A 24,413-nucleotide genomic window follows, 5' to 3' on the forward strand; every position below is an offset into this window, starting at 1 on the left:
TGTTATATAAAACTATTTGCATTTGTTAAGCAATCATTTCCTGATGTTCCTTTGCATTGATGACTGAGTTAGTTATTCAAAAATAAGATTTTAATAGCGGTCTCATTATTTTTCTTCTTTCTTGAAAGCTAGTTACAGATTTTTCATGCTCAATATCTCTATTGTTATCCCAGTCTACCCCTGCTGGCTACACAGTAGCATTAATTAGGTTATCATATGAAACAAACAGCTGTTTTATTAGGGAGCTAAATCTATAGCAAAGAGTCAATGTAAAAAAAAATAAATTATGTAGAATGCATCTAGAAAAATATCTTTGAAAAAATAGGGTTATGAAGAAATCAAATTCCTTATCATGAGCAGACTGGGAGAAGCAACTGGTTGGTGAAACTGTTTGAGGTATGTTCATAACACATGCTTTGATGACCTCATGTCTCATGTCCATTTAATAGGACACCTTTACTACTCTTCAAGCCCACAGTTTAAACCATAGCCCATGCCAAGACAAGTGTTACTTAGTTGCTTAGTTGTAGTGACAGCTGACATAGGGTTACTTGGTATGCTTTATTATTATTATTATTATTATTATTATTATTATTATTATTATTATTATATAAGGGCATAACTACATAGAATACTTGCAATAAAATATGATCTCTGCACATACTAAGCTTACTAAATGAGAAGCTACCTTTTTACTTGAGATCCTTTTTAACCTGAAAGCAAGGCTCACTGGAACTAGTTAAATATAATACTGATACAGATCTCTTTTACATATATTACAAGTTACTAGTCTTAAACATGGTAGTGTATCCAGTGATGAGGGTTGAAATGGTTGCTCAGCTCTCCCTTTCTATCTTTTCCATAGAAGTACAATTTGATACTACAGAAATCAGTCAGCTGATAAAAGAGAAATGAACATTACTTCTTGATGCTCTCTGAATTCTATACAGTTGGTCAACATCTTTCTTGAAGTGTGGCTCTAACTGGACATAATGCTCTTGCTTTCCCAGTGCTGAGAAGGAAGGATTACTTCACATGTGTGGCTGTCGCAAAAGGAGTGGTTTAGGTCAGGTCACTTACAAAATCACCACCGAAGGGTTTGAGTGAAATAGATTTAATATGAATTTGTGGAAATGCAACTGCACAAGATTCGATGGCAAGGTTCACTCTATTACTTATTACATGGAGTAAATGTACAGAGATAAATCAAATTGAAATCAAGTCAAAATTGAGTTGGAAACAGTTTATAAAGATCAAAGGTGTAAGAGGGTAAAGGAGATCCTCCCATTGAGTCACGAGGTTTAGAGTGGACCCCCTTGCTTTCTAAGCTCTCACAGAGTTTAGGTGTGACTGGATCTATTCCTAGTCTCAGACTTGGACAACAGATTAGATCTAGAGAAATATAAAGAGTAAGGGGAATTCTACTGTTGATTCACAAGGTTCAGAGTGGACCCCCTTGCTTTCTGAACTCTTAGAAAGCTTAGGTGTGGCTAGGTCCAATCTTAGTCTCAGACTTGGACAATGGTTTGTATCTAAAGGGAGGAGAGAGAGAAAGAGAGAGAGAATGTGTTCATAGGATTTTAGCAGCAAAGCAAATCAAGAAAATTTGTTCAAATCACAAAATAACCTAACTACTTCAAGCTAGCAATGTATATTAGAACAAAGGTATACCTGTTAAAAGTTCCCCTCAAGTTCAGTGAAATACATCTAATGCCTTTTGCATTCCTCAATGGGCGAAGGGTTGAGCCTCGAGGAGCAGGGGTATCAGCCCAGGCCCCATCGTCAGTTTTCTGTGACAGTCCCTCTAGTATTGCAAACTTGCTAGTTCACAAGCTCTGAGCGGCTTCCTGCTCAGAGGGAGATGCTGGTCGCAGCCCGCTGCAGTCCAGGAGATCTCAAAAGGGTCTCACTTTAGGACTGCTGTTTATAAGGCTGTGAGATGATTGGCTTTAGTCATCTGTAAATTTCCTTCCTGGCCACAACCCAAGTCAGTAATTTTCTCAGAAATTCCAAGAACAATGGTATCGTTCCACTCGTGTTACCACTTGGGCTATGATTTGGGCAGGAGTGTTCTGGGGTTGTCAGGGAATAATTGATTGTTTCCATTCTTGTTCCCTGCTTTGACCAGTCAATGGGAGTTCCAGTACAGACAGTGCCATTCTCTGCCTTAGCCGAGTAGGAGTTCCTGATATGGTCAAGGGGCGCTTAACTGCCCAACTCATTACTCAAGGTACCAAGGCCTAGTCAGCAACTACTGGGGTCGTAGAACAGCCCAAAGAAGGGGGAGAAGTGCACCACCACAGTGGCAGGCTATATTTCTCCTCATACACCCAATCATGATGTTTTCTTTTTTGCCAGAGTATGAGATTGTTGGTTTATGTTCCACTTGTCATCTGCCATAATAATCCATATCATTTTCTTTAATATCGTCACCTAGCTATTTTTTTCTTCATCCTTTGTTTGCAGTCACTTAATCTTGTCTACAGGTAGAAAGAACCCTGTATTTGTCCCTATGAAATTGCAACCTGTTTTGATTAGGGGTTTTTTTTGGCCATTTCTGTAGTTAGGTAAGATGATTCAGATGTGCCGCAACATGTTTTCAGCCCCTCCTAGTCTTTTTTATTATTTCAAGTTATAGAAATTTAATTACATGAAAGTAGGTTGTTTCTTTATTAGTACAAATAAGCATTGTATCAGAAATAGCGTGGCCATCAGGACTAGGGAAGTGATCGTCCCCCTGTACTCGTCACTGGTGAGGTTGCACCTCAAATACTGTGTTCATTTTTGGGCCCCTCACTACAAGAAAGACAATGAGGTGCTGGAGTGTGTCCAAAGAAGGGCAATGAAGCTGGTGGAGGGTCTAGAGCACGAGTCTTATGAGGAGCGGCTGAGGGAACTGGGATTGTTTAGTCTGGAGGAAAGGAGGCTCAGGGGAGACCTTATTGCTCTCTACAACTACCTGAAAGGAGGTTGTGGTGAAGTGGTTATCTATCTCTTTTTCCCAGGTAACAAGCAATAGGACAAGAGGAAACAGCCTCAAGTTATGCCAGGGGAGGTTTAGATTGGATATTAGGAAAAAATTCACTAAAAGGGTTGTCAGGCATTGGAACAGGCTGCCTAGGGAAGTGGTGGAATCACCATCCCTGGAGGTATTTAAAAGACATGTAGATGTGGCACTTAGGGACATGGTTTATTGGGACTTGGCAGTGTTAGGTTAACAGTTGGACTCAATGATCTTAAAGGTTTTTTCCAACCTAAATGATTCTATGAAAGTCAGCACCAAATGTGCTTTGGTCTGGTTTAACCTCTTTATTTACATGCTTAAAATATCTTTCATTATTGCTCTTAATCAGAAAGATTTAAATATTGATGCTAAAGATAAATGTTTCAGAAAAGTGTGCCCCCCCAAGTATTTGTGAGAGTATATTCCTGTAATTTGCATATTAACGTATCTTACGTATTGTTTCAATTTCTTTAGTCTTGCCAACCTGTAAAAAAAAACCAAACACACACAAACCCAAACAAAACAAACCCCCAAAAAACCAACCCAAACCTAACATATGGTCTTGTTACTTTAAATATTCATTTAATTGAACTTAACATGTAAATACAGAATAAACTATAAAGGTAAATCAATAGTAGTATTACAAAAAATCTTTCAGATTCTCTAATAATGTTCCAAAGTTATTGCTGTGTCTTTGAAATGTAGAAAATAAGTAGTTTTTAGTTTTGCAGTTACAAATTAAATGGATTAACTCTTTTCATCAGGTAAAAAACCCCACAAACAAACAAACATAAAACCCTGCAGAGTTTAGATATATATAGATACACACACACCCCCTTCTGATGAAGCTGGGACAGTGTTTCTACAGAAACCTGTGCTCTTGTTGGAGTGTTACCTGTATACAGTAGCAAAATTGATGGTCTTACTGTTTAGAAACATTCAAGACAGCATGGTATTTCTTCCCTGTAGAGGAATCTTGATCACAGTATGTCCATAGCTTTTAGGAGAACATAGCTTTTTCTGCAGTTCCCCGTGTCCAAAACTATGAGCTTTTTTATCCCTCCCCTCCTTGTTTTTTGAGTCTTTCTGCCACTACTGTAGTATCTTGCTTGATGGCTGATACTCTATCAGCTGCCTCAAGCAATGCTTGTGACAGCAAAGCTCCTGTCTGGCTCCACCCAGTAAGTCAAGTTGACTGATGCCTGGAAAGCCCTTCACTTTGGTGTTCTAGCTACAGTCACACTCCAGTTTCCTAACACTGCCCCCTCTTATACAGCCATGAGTCCTGTTTCTAACTGCACGTTTGACCTAGTTCTGTCTGGTGCTTGTTCTGGGCTTAATTTCATTGCCCCTACTGTCTGATTTCCTGGCCCTCAGTATTGTCCTATGATCTTGTCTTTCTCTTTGCTACTATAAATTCCTGCACATGCCTTTTCTTTGCAATTGATACTTAATTCAGTTCTTTTTATGTAATCTACCTTAAGTGTCATACTTCTTCAATGCATCTATTGTAACATGTCCTGTTTAATTTTTAACCTGTTCTTATTTGCAGGCAATGTAATAAATGCTTGTTTTTAAAGCAGACATTACAGACATGAACTTGGTATAATGTCAACCTGCTTGTGTATGCATAAAATTGTAACAACTTTATCAATGTTCATGCTTGCAAATCGTACGTGCAAAAGATGAACTGACAGTTGTAAACAGGAAGCAGCCTAGTTGCCTAAACAGAAATACGTAGTATATTTGGGAGTTAGTTATTATCAAAGTATACAAATACATGGAGTTGCAACAACAGTTTTATGAAGTATTTGACAAATCAGTATTTCTTGCCACTTTTGTACTAGTATTGTAGAATAAGCTTTTCAAGCAGCTGTTACTTATATATATTCTTTTGACAGTTAAAAGTAATAGGTTTGGGTTGGTTTTTCTTTGGTTTGTTTCTATTTCATGGTTTTATTGTAAGTTAAATTAGCCTGGTTAAATTAGCTTGTCTGAGATGGGCTTTGTAATTTTTATTTTTCTAAATCTTAGTGTTGTTTGCTACATATGACATTATACACTGTAAATTGATATTTGAAAATTTATATTTTATAAATAATGTTTTATGTCTCTACAGGAGATCTGTATCACAAAGCATAATGAAAAGATCCAGCATCATCACGAGAGTGAGGAGGAATACAAGATGCTCCATACTGTTCAGCTAGTAAGTTTGAGTTTTCTGCTGTTCAGTTTAGCCTCTAGTTAATAGCTTGCATTCCTCATTATACATTAATTAGTAGAACATTCAAAGTGATAGCTGTTTTTAAAAGATAGTGTGTATTCTTGACCTTTGGATCATGGATTTCTGTATCTCGTTATGCTGGTAAGGGGGAGTATATAGCTGTGTTAGGATGACATTAAACCCAAGCAAATAAAACAGTTCATTAATACTGGGTTCACAGTCTAAGTGATTACTGCTAGGGTTAGGCTGCATGCAGTTTGTTATCATGTGCACATAGATGATTCTGGACATCTCTGAGTACAGTCTCAGATATGCTGAAATGAGTAAAGAAACCATACACATTTGTTCTTGAATCTTAATAAGCTTGTTCATTATTTTTTCTCTACAAAAGAAATCACTTTGTGTTGTATAAAGTATGTAGTTCCAGTTGCATGCTCCACAATTCTCTGCACAGCCTCATCACAGAGAATAGGCTAGTTAGTCTGACTGTTGTGTTAGACTTTATATAGTGATAGACTTTATCTTAAAGAATATTCAAATACTGAGCTAGGTCTTGGGAGCTGATATAGTATCAATATTTAATAAAGATCACTGACAAAGATACATTGAAATACAAGTCTTTTTAATTCAGGCTTCAATTAGATTAGCAAAAGAGATTCTATTTCATCCTTATACATTTTTAACATTGATATATTTGTCCAGGAAGTCAGCTGCATAATTTATTTTATGAAAAGGCTACTTGTGAAAGACTGGATGTATTGGTGTACTCTTTCGGGAAGTTAAAAAAACAGATTATTTATTTTCAATTCTTACAATAAGGCAAAGGAATTTGCTATGTGGACTGCAGTCCATTTATCACTCTCTTAAAAATAAGATGACAAAGCTGGAGGACTTTTTTGTCTCTGAAACACTACAGGGCTTTTTCATTATATTTGCCCGCTTGCACTTCATAAAGAACCTTATGCTAATTTTTTTGTCTTCTGTTAATAATTTGACTGAAAATTTCTGCTATTATTGTAAAATAGGTTTTCAGCCACTAGTTTTCATGAAGAATTTTGAAAAGATAATCTCAAAGGTGTCCAAACCTGAAACCAAATAAGAATTGCAATTTCACTATTCTTATTTAAAAACAAATATCCCCCCCCCAACAACCTCAAAACACCCCACTCCCCCCCAACAACAACAACCAAACCCAAAACAGACAAAAAAACCCTTGAGTTTGAGACTGCTTCAGTTTGACCTGATTGCAAATGAAACATGCAGGTATGGTGGTAGAACTACTCTTTCTTCTTGCTATAATCTTTATGCTTCTGTTTTAACTTCTTTGCCCCATTGCTCAGTTTCTGTCTTTTCACCACATGCTTCTAGTCCTCTTCTCCTTTTCCTGTTTCCTGTCTTTACCATTTTTCAGACATGTCCTTTTCTTGCTCTCCCTAACATATCTATACTTTTCTTTCTTGAAATCGCAGGAGTTGGCCCTTTATAAAGGACATCATTTTTTTAATGACAATGATCATCATCTTTTAAAAGTAATACTTAATACTGTGAGTCTTTTAAGAATTAAAGCTGCTGTTTCTGCTCAGGTTTTCTTAATAGTCACCTGTTCTATCACTTTTCCTGATAACTTCCGAAGTTATACATACGATGACTTTTGCCATCTGATAACTACTGTCCACTTTCAATAAATTTGACTGAAACATAGTGTTTTGTTTCAAAGATGTAGTAACTTTGCTGAAGTTTTGAGAAAATGAATGACTATTTGAAGGAGGTAGATCCAAATGTGTGTTTTCACTGAGGTAAAATCCCCAAACAAGAAAATAATATAACTGTCTTAGCTGCAAGGAAGAGCTTCAAACCTTTATTTAAAGATTACAGAAAATCAAGCTGGATTAAATAATGACAGTGTAAGTTAATTAAATATAAAACTTTAGTTTACTAGTGTAAGTTATAATGAAAATGTTTACTTAATTTGCTCAATATTGTCTTCAAAACTTTGTGGCACTGAGTTCTGTGATTTCTTGCACTGTAAAAATTTCAATATGACTTGTTTTAAATGTGCAACCTTGCAATTTGAACTGTCATTTTGGTTTTGGAATGAGAGAAAATGAATACTGGTTTGCTGTCTGGCTAACTTATACAATTGTAAATTTATGGGAATTTTTTTCAGTGTAATATTCTGTTACATCTCTAGTTATTTATCATCTTTCAAGGTAAAAAGTTCCGGTCTTCAAGTGCTCCAGTTCCAGATTGAAATCTTTCTTTACTGAGCTTTGCATTTCTTCAAGGTTATAAAACGTGAAACGCATAATATTCTTTTAAGGGGAAGACAAAGCCAAAGTTCTGAAGGTTAGAAATGTGTTTATTTGAGAAGTAGATTGTTAGGTAATTCCTAACAATTAGTAGAAGAGTTATTTTAATTCAGGTTTGCGGGGTTTTTAAATGATGCTAACCATAGCATTGGATGTGATATTTACATGTTTTACATATATTTTCCCAGAAGCAAGATCAGCTACATGATGAAGAGGAAAGAAAGAGCTCCTGGGTTAGTCAGGAACGACAGAAAACACTGGACAGACTTCGCATGTTTAAACAGGTAACAGAAGAAGAGTCGTTCTTTTCTGCCAATTTCTTTTGCAAAAGAAATTTTCACTCATTCCAGGACTATACTATGCTATTAGATATTCCCTGTCATTGTATAGTGTTCTTTGGAAAATTTACAAAAAATATGTCATTGGTGGTAGTAAATTTCTTTGGACGTTGTGTTCCCAGTGTCGTAATAAGCTTCTGTTTTGCTATCACATCTACACATTGTGACAAGACACATAGCAAATTTTACAAAAAGAAGTATGATCTGAATGGTGTTTCCCACAAAGACCATTATCATCTGACATACCCCCACTACCACTGATTGCAATAACACCTCCCAATACCTGCCCCTTCCTATTACAATGTAAGTATGAGAAAATCAATAGAAGATGGAATGAAGGGGAGAGAATAAGGAGAGGGATGAAAGTGCAAGTAAATAGAAAATATTAATTGGTGAAGACTTGTTTTGTTTTGCTGAATACATAAAAAAATTATAGATATGAGAAGTTTCTTTACTGGAAAGCTGTCTTGTTTAGCAGTACACTCTTCATATCCTTATTGTTTGCAAGGCTTTTGAATTGCATAGCTTCTGTAAATTAAAGCAGATTTACTTATTTTAACCAGCACCTGTTAATGAACTGACTTTATGTATGAGTGTGTTTATATTGATATGATTTCTATTGCTTTAGGCCTGCCACAATTGTCTAAAATGTTTTAGACCAGCATTTCAGAAGCAGTTTTTACTTTTGCATGAAAATGGCTATGGATGAAGCTAATTTGAAAAGACAGATATTGAAGTAGCAATTATAAGAACTACATTAAAAACACTTTGGAAATTCTCAAAATATTTGACATTTTCAAGAGAGGCCTTTTTTAAGCAGTATGATTCATATCTAAGGCCAGCATATTAGGTCAGAGAGGACGTTACTGCAGAGCACCACTGGCCAGTTTTAGAAAAGGGAAGCAAGAGTGAATTTTGAATTTTAGTTTTCAGAAAAAGGTTTCAAATGTACAATCTGGTTCTTAGTGAAATCCTAACTTTAACCCATGTATATCCTTGACTAGGCCAATCACATGTAAATTATGGCTTAACCAAGAATAAAAATTAAGAAAACAGATCATTTTTGCATAATGGTGAGGATATATTTGCTTTGGGTTTATGCCCAGAGCAAAATGAATGAAAAAATTAGATGAATTCTAATGTCAGAATGGCAGAAAGGCAAACCCTAACGACGAGTACTTACTATCTAAAATAGTGTGCTGCATGTAGTTATCTAATTGTAAATAACCTCTTCACTTTAGCGGTACCCTGGGCAAGTAATACTTAAATCAACCAGACTACAACTGGCTCATGCAAGAAGACAATGTGCAGCCAGCTCAGTGTCCTGTGTAGATCAGCCTAAATCTTTGCCAGCAACCATACAAATCCAAGAGAAAAGTGAAGAGGTAGACTTGGAAAATACAGTTCAGCCTTTGCAAGTGCAGGAATCCACAAGCTTCGAACAATTTCAAGTTATCTTGTTACCTCCCAATGGTGTTACCTCTGAACTGCCTCATGTTAGTACTTCTCCACTTGCCAGTAATGAGCTTCAACCAGAGACTGTTACTGTAGTACCGCTTCCACCCCCTTTGCCTCCACCACCCCCACCTCCACTTCCACCTTTGCCCTCCAAGGAAGATGACACCAAATCCTTAAAGAAAAGCAACAGTTTTGTTAAACATCAGAGTGAGGAGAAGGGAGTCCAGCACTCTTCCAGTGTCCCAACAGCACATCTGTTTGACAGCAGTCAGCTAGTCAGTGCCAAGAAGAAGCTTAAGAAGACCAGTGATCTAGAGGGCTTACACAGGAGGAGAGGTAATGTTTTAATTTCTGTGTATTTAATTGTAATGCATATCAATTCCTCTTTTGAATTGCTATATAGAGAAGTGTATGCTGTGATTTATTTATAATTATTAATGGGAAAGTTGTTAAAACCTTTTCAGTTGACAAATGCTGGCAACTCAAAGAAATGTTAAGATCTGTATGACAGCGTGCGGTATACTTGTTCAGTTAGGCAGAAAACACTTGTGAAACTGATCTTACAATACACCACGTTAGACTAGCTGGAAAATGGAGCTAAACATAGCCTAAAAGTTTACTTTTTCCTATCTTGTTTACAGCTAGCACTGCAAATATTATATGCTTCACCTGAGGGCACAGTGGGTTTTTTTAATAACATAATTTTACATAATTTATGACCTAGTAAAATGATTACTTGTCTTGGGACATAGGAAACCTTGAGACTGCTTTCTTCAAGGTTTCTTCAAGTTTTCATACAAAAATTCACAAACTCTCAAGTCCCCTTGAGAGCTGAGTAAGAATATATACATTTAACTACAACTGAGAATTACATCTATAATCATTCAGCAAAGCATGTTAATAAATAGTTTAAAAGATCAAAAACTTATCTGGAAACTGAGGTGAATGAATAGAGCACAGGGCTGAGCTGGGAGATGTTACACCTTCACTGTGATTCTGTGCTATTTGTTTTTAACTGTTTATCCTTTATCCCATATATAAAATGGGGAGAATGGCAGCCACGTTTGAACAAAATAATCTTGATGTTTCGATGAAACATGCTATATTAGGGCAAAGCTTTTATTTGAAAATCAAAGATGGGATTTTCAAAAGCACTCAGCTGAACTGTTTTACTGGAAGTCACTGAGAAAAAGTACCTCAGGTGTGCCCTGGTTCACACTACTGTAATATGGTTGTAATAACCTTTTATTAAAGCTCTATCTGGCTCTGTCAGTTACAACTACAGAAAACATCCCTCAATTGGCCTTTTCCCTCATCCAGATAAAATCAAAATTAGAACTGTTTTCATCTGTCAGGCAGAAACAAGGAGTGTTTCTTCTAGAATTGTCCTTAAATGACTGAAAAACCTTGAGGCAACTGAATAGTTGTAGAATTTTTAAGGTCTTACGAGTCTTGCAAGTCGCAGGTACAGTGTCTTAAGTTCATTATCAATTTTGATGCTGCCAATGCTCCATGTTTATTTTTCTGTAGTCTTATTGTTTATTTTTCTGATATTTTTCAATTTTATATAAAGCATGTGTTTTGTGTGCAATTTGACTATATATAATCATAAAATGACAAATATATAATCAAATTATATCCTCCCTCTTAAGAGTATCATTAATATCTGCAGCAGTACTCTACCTGCTGCTCTGTATTCCCCAAGATGTTCCAAGTCTCCAAGTGACTTCAGAAATTTGTGTCTCTGACAGATGAGTATTTTACAGTCAGTCCTTCCTTTCTCCTTCAAATGTGCAGTTTTCCTCTTATTTCTCTCTTTTCCTCATGTCTATTCCAACTGTCTGGTCCATTAGTTTGATGGACAAAGTCCACTCAAAAATGCAAAACATCTTTTAAAAAATATACAAAAATATAAAAAAGAACCCTGGAGATGGATATTCATCTGTTGATTGATACGTGATGCACGTCGTATGTGCTAGTGTGTGGGAGGTATTTTGAACTGTTGTGCTTTATTATAGTGCATTCTCTGACATAGAGATCTTACCTACTTGTAGCTCTTCAAAGAGCCAAAGCACAATTTTTATTTCTGCAGAGAACTAGTTTCAAATTGGTAATAAAGGAAGGATTTGTGATAAAGTATTAGCTCTTACTTCTCAGTTTTAAATAATTATAAAGGAAGGGAATTTACATAGGCATGTTGTGACTAGGTGCTGGTACATACATGAATCCAGAGGAGCAGGAAAATGCATGCTGTTGCAGTTGACTGTACTGCTGCTTCCCTCACTGGCACATACTAATAATAATACAGTAGGTAAAATCAGCCACAAAATGCAAGCGCTGAGAATGTAGGCTCTTCTCTGTGCTTGCATTTCTGTGACTTCACAGTCCAATACTTAAGATGCATACTCATTACCTGAGTTTAAAAGTCAAGAAATATAAAGTAATATATATACACCTTCATTATGTTGGATTCATTGCAGCTGTCTTGATTTTCTTGAGTGCAAACAGGAAAGCCATCTTGTTCAAAAAGTTCTGCTACCTGCCTGATAGGAGGTTACTTGGTTTCAGAAATTATAATTGTCTGTATAATCCAGTTTTGACCTAGTAATAGGGAAGATAAATTTGGAGGCTAAAACAATAATAGAGCTACAGAATGATAAAATTGAAAATACTACAGTCTCCTTTAAACTTATGGTATGGGACTATCACAGTAATTGTATGTGGATACTTTTTGGTCTGTAGAACCATAGAATCATTTAGGTAGGAAAACACCTTTAAGATCATCAAGTCCAACCGTTAACCCAGGACTGCCAAGTCTATCACTAAACCACATCCCTAAGCACCACATCTACGCATTTTTTAAACACCTCCAGTGATGTCAATTCCACCACCTCCCTGGCGGCCATTTCCTCTTATCCTGTTGCTGTTATATAGGAGAAGAGACCTACCCCACCTGCCTACAACTTCCTTTCAGGTAGTTGTAGAGAGCAATAAGGTCTCCCCTGAGACTCCTTTCCTCCAGACTAAACAACCCCAGTTCCCTCAGCCGCTCCTCATAAGACTTGTGCTCTAGACCCTCCACCAGCTTCATTGCCCTTCTTTGGACACACTCCAGCACCTCATTGGCTTTCTTGTAGTGAGGGGCCCAAAAATGAACGCAGTACTTGAGGTGCGGCCTCACCAGTGACGAATACAGGGGGACAATTGCTTCCCTGCTGGCCACGCTATTTCTGATACAAGCCAGGATGCTATTGGCCACCTTGGCCACCTGGGCACACTGCTGCCTCATGTTCAGCTGGCTGTCAACCAGCACCCCCAGGTCCTTTTCTTCCAGGCAGCTTTCCAGCCACTCTTCCCCAAGCCTGTAGCATTGCGTGGAGTTGTTGTGACCCAAGCGCAGGACCCGGCACTTCTCCTTGTTGAACCTCATACAATTGGCCTCGGCCCATCGGTCCACCCTGTCCAGACCCCTCTGCAGAGCCTTCCTACCCTCCAGCAGATCAACACTCCAGCCCAACTTGGTGTCGTCTGCAAACTTACTGAGGGTGCACTCAGTCCCCTTGTCCAGATCGTCAATAAAGATATTCAACAGGACTGGCCCCAATACCGAGCCCTGGGGAACACCACTTGTGACCAGCCACCAACTGGATTTAACTCCATTCACCACCACTCTTTGGGCCTGGCCATCCAGCCAGTTTTTTACCCAGCAAACAGTACACCCGTCCAAGCCATGAGCAGCCAGTTTCTCCAGGAGAACGCTGTGGGAGACAGCGTCAAAGGCTTTACTAAGGTCCAGGTAGACAACATCCACAGCCTTTCCCTCATCCACTAGGCAGGTCATCTTGTTGCAGAAGGAGATCGGGTTTGTCAAGCAGGTCCTGCCTTTCATAAACCCATGGTGGCTGGGCCTGAGATGTCTCAGAGAAGTCAAGTCTGCTGCCTTCTGTGGTGAGGAGAAAGTGAAAAGAAGATAATACAGGTGATAGTCTGTGGTGCAAGAGTCTGCAACAATCATACCCACAGACAGCACACAAATATAGTAGGGAGAAAGGGAGAAGGCAGCGGATACAGGGACTAATCTTGAATGTAAGTTTTGTTTTGTTTTACCAGAGTTTTGGTTGATTAATGAGGAGAGAATTAACCCCAGCACTAACACAGACAGGCAATAGCTGTAAGACCTTGTTATAGAAGGGGAAGGCAGTACAAAAGACTGAATAAATTTAGTAGAAATGATACTGAAGGATTTTTGATTTTTCTGCAGTGAGTTCCCCAATGGATGAAGTGCTAGCTTCCTTGAAGCATGGCAGTTTTCACTTAAGAAAAGTTGAGCAGAGACATCTCCCTCCTTTTCCCGATGAAGAAGATAGCGAAAACATCTTGACACAGATCAGGAAAGGGGTGAAATTGAAGAAAGTGCAGAAAGATGTTTTGAGAGAATCCTTTACAATTCTGCCCAATACTGACCCTCTGACAAGGAGCATCCATGAAGCATTGCGACGAATTAAGGAAGCATCACCTGAATCAGAGGATGAAGAGGAGAGTTTGCCTTGCACAGACTGGGAAAATTAAACTGTAATTAATCTACATTTAAGAAAATATATTTCTTCAATGCTTTTTGTATAGCAATAGCTGCTAAGCCTCAGGTTATGCATTCTAGGAGTCTTTCTATGAATGTGACTAAACTGTCTGACATCCAATGTGGTAAAACATGCACAGATTAATTTAGTATCACTGACTTTTCAAAGGAATTTACAGTTTATAGTAAGGAAAACTTTTTATAGGCAACATCTTAGCCATTTATTGTTTGAATTCTTTTGCTGAATAGTGACAGAACTGCTCCTATAAAAAGCTCTATTTTATTTACTAAATTTGAAGGGACTGTTTGCATCTTACCAAAATGCTTCAAAAAGCTTTTAAGTAACAAAGCAGCACAATCTCTCTTGGACACACCCTGCACTTATTCTCTAATTACTTCTGGCCTTGTAAAAATTTAGCATGTTTATCACTTCAGACTGAATAGCTCCAAGTGATGGATGATGAGATTTGACTGCTGAACACATTGAAATCTCATTGGTTACCTTGTGTGACTGACTCTTTGCTAGCTTGATTTCAATCTGTAAACACAGACTTAATTGCATTTCTAGACTATAAACAGCAAATATACAAATATCATTTATACTTCTGTTACTCATATTAATCCTGTGAACTTGCATTATATTAAGCTATAGTGCCTGAAAGTACAGATATTAGACTTCAGCAGATGAAGTTGATTTCAGAACAAACCAGAAATTGGCAAGAGTTGTGTTTTCAAAATTAAGGCTCCATCAGTAGCACAAAGAGATTCTTGATTACAACACCACCATATAGCACTATTATTCTGTGGCAGTTCTTTTCTGCTACTGCCATATGGATGAATTTAAGGCTAAATAAAAGATTCCATTAAACTTATTTGCAAGTATTTTAAAATTGGAAAAAGAGAGGTATGACAATCTCTTAAGAATTTAAACATTTGTTTAGGGATGAAAGGTTATTTCAAGAGTATGGGAGATCAATATTTATAATCCTTGCAACACAGGTAGCAGTAGAAAAAAAGATAACCTTCTTGGATGTTTACAATCAGGCTATTCTATCCTGGTTAGTTATTACCATAGCTGGAGAGTGACTATTGATAAAGTGCTACAGCTGTTTAAAAAGGGATGGTGACTTAGCACATCATCTGCTGAATGTTGTGATTATGAAATACTATGTCTCAAACTGTTCCACTGATATGCTATTTTCAAATATTAATTATATTTATCATTTTTTAAGAAGGAAAATAAATGTTGCCTTTATTTCTTCATGAACTAGCCATTGGCCACACTAATGATTTAATACTGTTTAATTATGTCATACTCCTTCTATACCAAATGTACTGTTAGTTTTGGAGTGGAAAATCCAGGAGTGGAGGTATACTTAACTCTTGCTGAAACTCAAAGTGAGAATAATTTTGCTTGGATCTAACTTTTTCTGTTCTTTGCATACTGAAAACTCCCGCTACCACAGCCCTTCAGAAATGAAGTGATAGCTATAAAAAAAGACATGCCTTGGAATTTACTTGGCTTTCTCAGTGCAATTATTCTCTTTTAATTTCCTAGATAACTGAGCAAATTTCAACTTTGTGATTTGACTTTATGGTTTTAGTAAACCTAACTTATTCTTTGGGATCTTGTTTGCATTATTTAGCAAGAATACTCTTTAACACTATGGGTCATTAAAAAAAAAAAATTATCAAAGAGTGACTTTGATTTTTTTTAATCTAGTTGGTGTACATCCTAAATGTTTTCCATTGGAAGAGTATCCTCTTAGAAGTCTTTTGTGTACATCGCTGTATAATATAAATACATGTGTTTTTCTCTGCTATCTTTTGCAGCCCTTTAGAATCAGTTCAGAGTGCAGACTGAAAATCACTGCCATTCAGTCAGTACCTGTAGTGCACCAGTTGTTGTCTCCTTTTTAACAGTCTACAGTTATAGCATTTTCCCCTTTTAAAGATGCTCTCCTGTCAAATGCTGAGGTCCTGGGAAATCACTTGGACCTAAAGCAGGATGCAGAGTTCTGAGTGTGTGCTCCTTGCAGTTTTTCACACACCTGGGACCTGTTTTCTCTTACCAATACCATATTTTTTTATGAAAACAATCTTGTTTTCATGAAATGAGACTGTTTAACAGTTAGTACAGATTTGACTTAAAAATGGTTGTACAAAATAGCTAACAGCTCAGAAAGGAAAAAAGGGCCCCTGCTATGGAAGTTTGTGAAATAATCTGAGAGAACAGAGAGATTGAGACAAAGCCCTCATGAAATTCAGCTGAATAAATACTTTTCACATAGTTGAGTGTACTTGCTTGAACATATAGATTGGTTACTCAGTAGTTATTACACAAGAAGAAAAATCTTAATAAAAGTCTGTTGTAGAAGTTGCAGAATAGTATTCTTCATTATAATAGTATCGGTTTAATACCATGCTTTATTAAAAAGATTGATCTACTGATTTTTAACTAAGTTCTGCACATCCAAAAAAAACAGTGGCATAGAGGTTTTAGGTTGAAAACAGTTATACAAAAGTATATTGGCACATATGTTACAAACTATGCTTAATATATATGCATCCTTATAGGCTAAATGTAATGTAATTATTTGCCTTAGGAATAGAGGCTAAATCTGATATAATGACGTATGTTTATTAAGTGCCAAAAGTGTCTTAATGTATGTGCAGCAGTAGTATTAAAATGCACATTGAAGTGATTTCCTTAATTGTTGAAGTTTCAAGACAAACTAATAGTAACTAATTCCTGCAGATATAGTCATCACTTGTATTGCCTGCTTTATGAGTTAACTTGTACATAAAGTTGCGACTAACTTTGTTTCTTTTAAGAGCAATTCCTTCCTTATGGACAGTAACCCATGTACAAAAATGTTGAGGCATTCTGTGTATCTGAAGTACAGATGAACAAGCAGTATAAAGATGTGGTAGCTTCTGTATGAAAAAACAGAATGTTATTGGTTATCAAAAGTGTCCCAAGCCTATCTGTGTATGTGCACATAATGGTACACATAAATCAGTACAATACATTTAGAGTACTGTATGTAATGCGAAGCCCAGGTTCCTGGGAGTGATGGACAGTGTAACTGGTTGAAGAAGCGAGCTTTTGCTCTCCATAGTTTTCTAATCCAGTATTTTGGGCCTCTTCAAGCTCTAATCTGTGTTCATTGCCAATAATACCAAAAGGCAAAAAAAGACTTGGTCATACTCTGTGTCTCCTGGCTCCAGAGTTAAAGTGTCATTACCCTGGGAGCAAAGAGAGAATCAAGGCTTTTAAAGACACTGCTCAGTATTGCATGTTGGATTTGCCAAATATGTTGATCAGAGATAATTTGTACAGCCATTTAGCTTTTCAGATGTTGCTTCCCTCCCCCCAAACAGGTGATTCACAGCCACTGAAGTGAGAAAAGAAAACCTGGTTGAAGATTACTTTTCCTCTTAATTTCTGAAAATTCAGAACCAGCAGTTTTGACCATCAATTCTATAGAAGGCTTTCTTTGTCGAAAAAGTCTTTCTTTGTCAAATGATTCAGTGTGTGGGGAAAATGGCCTGAAATGTTAATTTTCAGGTCACTTCTTTCTTTAATTTGTTCCAAAAATTCTGTTTTGGGCAGAAAGCTAAGTTGTTCAGATGTGCATTTTATATAATCAGGAATGCCCAATCCTTAAGCACTTTTTATATTTGCGTTAGTAATGTGTGGCCAGTTAAGTGAGCGGGAGGGGGCATTTTGAGCTGGGAGAATACTTGCTGTTAGAGTAACTTTGGGATTCAGCTAAGACATTAAACCAGCCATAAAAACTCCCTTTCACTGCACTGAATATATCATCTACTCAAAAAACTAATTAAATAGCTCCTTGCAGAGAAGCTTGCTATGTAGCAGTGTGATGTTCTAGAATGAGCAGAATTCCTATTTGCACTACTGTAGCTGAAATTCAGTAATGTGCAACTAAGATTTGTTTTTTTCTTCTTAGTTTGAAGAAGTGTAAGTCAGTGTGAAATATAACAAGTGACTACAGCACAATGAGAAATAAGAGCTGAATTCAGTACATGTTCAAGAATGTGTTTGTTGTCAGCATGGTACATTTAGCAAGACATACTACAGCACCTTTTTAGAAGGTTATTTATAGTCTTACACCTTTTTAAAGTAGACATTTTCATGCTTTTTAAAAATAATATTTAGCTATGCTGAACCAAGCTTGTTGTACTTTATCATTTGTTATAAGAAGCAATATTTTGTAATTTCATACTTAAAATTATTTTTCTCTTTTGGTTTAAAATGGCTTTTGATTACTGTAAACAGCCTTCTTTAAAAAAGATCAAAACACTTATACATACTGATACTTCAGTTGTGAAAATCATGTTTCTCTTGCTGTTTTTTATTATTGCCTTTAGTGGCTGCAAAAATATTTGTATTTCATACCCAAAAGTCTCTTGGCTGAAACAAAACACTTCCCTTTTGATCCTGAGGTTTTTTAAAGGAGAGTTACAACTTCAACTGCAGTGAATACTTACTTAGAAGTAATCCTAAACTTCATGACTAATGGCTGCAGGCAGCTACTCTTATGATATCACAGTACTAAAGAGTTATGTCAGTACTGAAATACAAATAGCCTTGTACCATCTAGAAACTCTATGTGATATTACAGTAAAGTCAGCCTATTACAATTCTAAGAAAACTGAATTTTCACTAGCATTTTATTTTTACTAGCATGACATACACTGTTTGAGAAATACACAATCCCTGTCCTTTGTGTAGTGTGTTCCATTCACCACTCCTCTTGTGAAAGACTAACTACTATGTGGTTGTTTTTTTATAAGTGGAGTTATGCATTGCTGCTGTCATGTAATAGATCATGTACTGTGTTAATTTTTATAACAGTAGATTTCATGTCTTGCCATTTACTTTTATAAATAGGAACAGGAGAATTTACCTTAGCAGCTCAGCTGTTGGACCCTTCAGCTGTTTAGCTGTGGCTGTCCTGAAATTAAAGCTCTATCAAACATCTCAAAAGGATATCACTTTATCCTTGCTATCGACAGGCATTTTCATAACCTTGTTGCCTTATTTATAAAGTTAGTGAACATTCATTTTCAAAGCACCTGTGAGCAACATTATTGCAGAGTTGTATCAATTTTGCTGTGTGTATTAGTTGTCAGGTCTGTATTCTTCTGTCCTGAGATCAGCTCTATGAAACACTTGATACTGGCTTTCCAGGGACCTAAAACTAAACAATGTTTGTTGTTCTATTTTTTTTCTTAAACCACTTCTCTGAACCCCAAGTTACACGGTGTGGTTGTAAGCTGTCTAATAGTGTGTTCATGCAGCATTAACAGCAATTTCAAAGTTTATCATACTCATTTGACATTGCCTGTACTGTAAGCTGTGGTATATTTTTGCTCTACATTTGTCTGTACTTCCAGTCACACCACACTTTAAAACTGAGTTAATCAAATTTTTGGCTGTAGCACAAAATAAAACTATGATGTAGAATGGTAATTCAGATTATACAGTTAATCTGAAACTTATTGCTAAATTAGTAGTGGTGATTAAGCAACTTTTATGTTTTTTTTTTTCCTATTTTCCAGCCTGCATTTTTATTCACATAATCCTCCAATTTTCTATGAAAACTGTGCATGTGTAATTGTGGTGGGTTGACCTTGGCTGGATGCCAGGTGCCCACCAAACCGCTCTATCACTCTCCCTCCTCAGCTGGACAGGGGAGAGAAAATATAATGAGTCAAGTTAAGGACAGGGAGAGATCACTCAGCAATTACCATCACAGGCAAAATAGACAGATTGATAATTTATTACCAATCAAATCAGATTAATGAGAAATAAAAACTAAATCTTAAAAACACCTTCCCACACACACCTCCCTTCTTCCTGGGCTCAACTTTACTCCTGATTTTCTCTACCTCCTCTTTCTGAGTGGCACAGGGGGATGGGGTTGTGATCAGTTCATCACACATCTCTGCTACTCTTTCCTCCTCAGGGGGAGGATTCCTCACACTCTTCCCCTGCTCCAGCGCAGGGTCCATCCCACAGGAGAAAGTCCTCCATGAACTTCTCCAACGTGAGACCTTCCCATAGGCTACAGTTCTTCATGAACTGCTCCAGCGTGGGTCCCTTCCATGGGGTACAGTCCTTCAGGAACAGCCTACTCCCATGGGGTGGGGTCACAAGCCCTGCCAGCAAACCTGCCCCAGCATGGGCTCCTCTCTCCATGGATCCACAGGTCCTGCCAGGAGCCTGCTCCAGTGTGGGCTTCTGTACTTACCTGTATACATTTCTGGTAATGATTCCATAAGCATTGACAATATATTATGTTTAGCACTACAGGGTTAATGTAACAAGTTAACAGGTGAAGCTCCTTGCAAAGAAAAGGAGTAAACAGAAGCACCTTACTGGGAGAGTGTGTTGCATAATTTCAATGCTACCAGAGCTGACAGATAGTAGGTCATCCTAAACGACTTTAAATTGTTCTTTGGTGTAGTAAGCACACTGACATTTCTATCAGTGCTGTAAGAAATACAGTAATAGCTGGTTTTAACCTCTAAACATACTGTAATTTATTTTTTTCCTACAAAGTAAATTTATATTTAATTGCTGCCTAATACATGTACTTAAAGTTAGAATTTTTAGGATTGAGGGTGGGTGGACATGCCAGTATATTTTAGGGAGAGGCTGTTGTATATATGTTTCTTTGCACTTCCTGTTCAATTTGACTATTAATCCATAACTCCCAGCTCTGACTGTAGTGAATCTGCAACCTGACATTTGTGTATTTTTATTGTGATTCAGGTCTTCTATATTCTGTGGCCCAGAGCTTCAGAATGTGACAGAAAAGACTGTCTTTCAATTCTGAAATGTGAATGCTCTGTTGTACCTCTAATATGGAAAATAACCAAGCAATTAATTTTACTCTGCTGAGTTTCTAATATTAATGTAGAGTATTATTTGAAGCTGATATCTAAGGCTATTAAGCAGTAGTGTGTCCATTTAGAAAGAGTAAGAAGGATGATGGCCATTTTGGTGAGTATAGTCCAAATTCTACAGAGATTTTATTCAAGAAACTGTCACCTATTCAGTAATTAGTTTGCTGTAGACCAGCTTGATTTCTAAGATTCTTTTAGGAACATTGTTTTTGATCTCTGAATTGGGAAATAGGTGTTGAGTATTAGGGATGCTTACTTAACAACTCCCAGCTGTGTTACTGTGGTTGCTGTCTTTTGGATTTCATCTTGTATATATACAAATACAGCATCATTAAGATGAAAGCTCAAGAAATACAGATGGCTGCAGATTCTTGTATGAATGAAGCCAGTAAAGGTTAATGAAACTAACTTCTTTTTTAAGCCTGTTAAATAAATGAGAAATAATCAAAAGAAAACAAATTTGCCATTCACTAGCTTTGTGCAATATTATTGGTAGTCTTAAACACTAGTACATTGTGCTTGGCTTTAAGAAAGATTTTTAACTCCATTATATTCAAAAGAACATATTAAATGCATATTTTATTGCAAACAATAAGTTTACTATAGCTAAAAATCTTAATGTTATAAAGTATTAAGCAACAAGCATGTTTTAAAAAGTAAAAAAACTAAGTATTTCTAGCAATACCTAAAAACTAAAAAGAGATTTAACTATCTACTGTCTGCCTCTTGCTCTTTTTTCTTTAGTGCAGCTTTTCTGCAATACAAGTTTATTGCTGTGTATTTAATGGTTTTAATGTATTAATGGTTTTTAATATGACTCAGAATTTTAAACTAGTACACAAAGTACCAAACTCGCCTTCTTGTATATGCGGTGTAAGATCATACTCACAGTTTTGGTGCTTTAAAGTAATTCCTTTTTTTTTTTAATTAAAAAAATATTTATTTGATTGATGTTTCATTTTAAATAAGTACCAATGTAAAAAAGATATTTTTTAGTACAGTTTCATTTCCCCCCCCCCAAAAAAAAAAAAATCATATATCATTCATTTAGGCTTACATTGTTATTTTTTTAACTCCTCAAGCTGCCTAACTATCATTGCTTAATGGCAGGTGGTTGTGTCTAAGCTATGTTGCAGCAGGAAATAATTTAGGTAACATCTTTGTAAACTAAATAAAAAATGATTTAGGTATTATAGAAGAATCTTGCTCTTAAATAATGCAGGATAGGTGAGCTTAAATACAAATCAAACCTACTTTCCATCTCTTAATCTAAAGACAAAAACATTCTATGAAAATTTAAACCCAGAAATGTTAAGAGCCTAGCTCCCTTATTACACTCTCCTACTCTTTTTAGAGGTAGCTGGTGGCAATACCATTACATGGAGAAAACAAGCCTCCACCTGCAATCACTTCAAACTGTAATGATAATAGAAAAGCTCAAATCAAAACCATGTGACTTCTCCACTATTTGTGGGGGTTTTTTTGTATATGTACAATATAATATTTCACAAGCAAACTAGTTGTATAGGAAGAACTCAGATTATTTTAGAAGTACCTTTATGAGTGTTTTGAAGGGTTTTATCTTTTTTTGGGAGGGGGAGGGAATACCCCAAAATACACAACCAATCATTTCCCAGACTAGAGTTGCCATCTGGTTTGTATTGTTTTGTTTCTCCTATAGCCCTTTATGTTGTTATTTATCTAGACATAAAATTTATGAAAATATTAATGGTGTGCAGAGATATGTTTGTACTGTGTATCTTTTTCCTTTCACTCTTGTGTTTCTGGTACAAGAACTACACTGCATGTACACCAGTGTTGGCAGGTTCTATGGCCAGCTGGTCCCTTAACATGAGAAAAAAAAATTTGTGTATTTATGGAAGAAGAACTGCTCAGTGCAATTATAATCCTGAGAAAACAAGAAAAAGGTACGATATTTCTAATAGCAATGTGAAACACAGGTTGCATTTGTAGTACAAACCTACACTACAAAGTATCTTACCAAAATCCAAGGCCTGTCTGGCTTAGGTTTTCTAGTATTGTTTTTCACTTTTGGTGATAATGGCAGATGCTATTAAGTTTGGATTGTGGCAGAACAAGTAGGAAATGTGTTTTGAAATAAGCAAATTCTTTGATCATCACTGACTCTTCTCTTGAAAGAAGAGGGTTTTATTTGTAGCTGGGGTCTGTTCCTAATGCTTTCACTGTGCCCTCAGCAGAGTGTGTGATCCTGGTGTGCATGCCTTAACACGTTCTGCTGTACAGAACAAACTTCTAAGAACGTTTGCTACCATCAACTGGTGCCTAGTTTGGTATTGGCTGGCTTGAGTAGGTAAGTAACTCATTTTTTATGACTTTTATGGATATTCCTACAGGTTGGAAGTATATTTAATGTGTGCATCAGATTTCCAAATTAGTGATTAAATCTGTAGGTGCACTTGGAAGGCAGTGGTATGCTACTTGGAATAAGGCCTAAATGTTTGTACAACACATAGAAGATGGGAGATAGGTAGAACCTTTTTTTTTTTCATGTTAGGTACATGTCAGATGTAAAGGAAAGATACGTCGTAAATAAATATTCATTGGGCCACAGTCTTCAAACTTATAGAAATAAACCACCTCTTTTTCACAGAAACCATTGGTATATGTAGGGTTTGCTTCTGTTACACAAGTTATTACTCAGCAGACGGGATGTGGGGAAAGGAGAGAAGTAAAAATGGAAAGTCAGTTTGTCAGATCCCTTTTTTCAACACCTATGAACCGTTGCTTTTCTCAGCAGTTCGTAGTTCTTACTGGTGATTCCCATCATAGAGAGAAGCCCATTTTACAGGTTTTACTCTTCCTGTTGTAGGAACGAGCTTATAAGAATCCCAGACTTCTGCAGCAATTCTGAATCACCAAATCACTAGCATGTCCCCACCGACACCAGAGTCTGAGCTTTATGCTCACAACACAGATAGCTTATCTAGGTCTAATGTTATAGAGTTTTACCATGGTGTTTTTATCTTTTAGGATGGAGGAATGTAATTAATCTAACTATATAATAGCCTCTGTAAATGTTAGACATATTATATAGACTGTTTAACGGTTACAAGCATAACTTTGCTAATACAAACTGCATGATAGTAGACAACTATTCCAAAGGTTTTACCAAGTTGCTATAGCAGCATTGCCACATAACCCAATTTGTTGACAGAAGCACTGCAAGTTACTGCTCAACTTTCCATCCTGCAGAACTGTAGACCTGACTCATTTCCACTGAGATGCCTTCTTGCACTTTCCACTTTTGCTCTGAGACTCTCAGTTGTTATTTTCTCTAAAATTTATGCAAATCTTCACCACTGTCATGCTGACTATCCAGACTTTCATCAACTCAGTAAAAGACAGCACATGTCCCTCAAAACCTTGCCACAACAAGAAGGGCTAGTGGATAAAACCAGGCAGAGATTCTTATCTGTGCTGTTACAGCTATTGCCTGTCTGTGTTAGTGCTGGGGTTAATTCTCTCCTCATTAATCAACCAAAACTCTGGTAAAACAAAACAAAACTTACATTCAAGATTAGTC

The 24,413-nt window shown here is 36.7% G+C and overlaps 1 protein-coding gene across 1 annotated transcript in view; it reads left to right on the plus strand.

Moving 5' to 3' along the window:
• LOC130142015 (junction-mediating and -regulatory protein-like) overlaps positions 1–21,747 on the plus strand; it is a 122,687-nt gene extending 100,940 nt beyond the window's left edge. The window contains exons 7-10 of the mRNA XM_056323406.1: positions 5,124–5,210; positions 7,726–7,821; positions 9,117–9,669; positions 13,595–21,747. Coding sequence (XP_056179381.1) covers positions 5,124–5,210; positions 7,726–7,821; positions 9,117–9,669; positions 13,595–13,902 — 1,044 coding nt within the window. The 3' untranslated portion in view covers positions 13,903–21,747. The remainder of the gene's footprint in view (positions 1–5,123; positions 5,211–7,725; positions 7,822–9,116; positions 9,670–13,594) is intronic.
• Positions 21,748–24,413: the final 2,666 nt, after the last annotated feature.

The sequence above is a fragment of the Falco biarmicus genome, chromosome W, assembly GCF_023638135.1.
Source record: "Falco biarmicus isolate bFalBia1 chromosome W, bFalBia1.pri, whole genome shotgun sequence".
NCBI classification, from domain to species: Eukaryota; Metazoa; Chordata; class Aves; order Falconiformes; family Falconidae; genus Falco; species Falco biarmicus.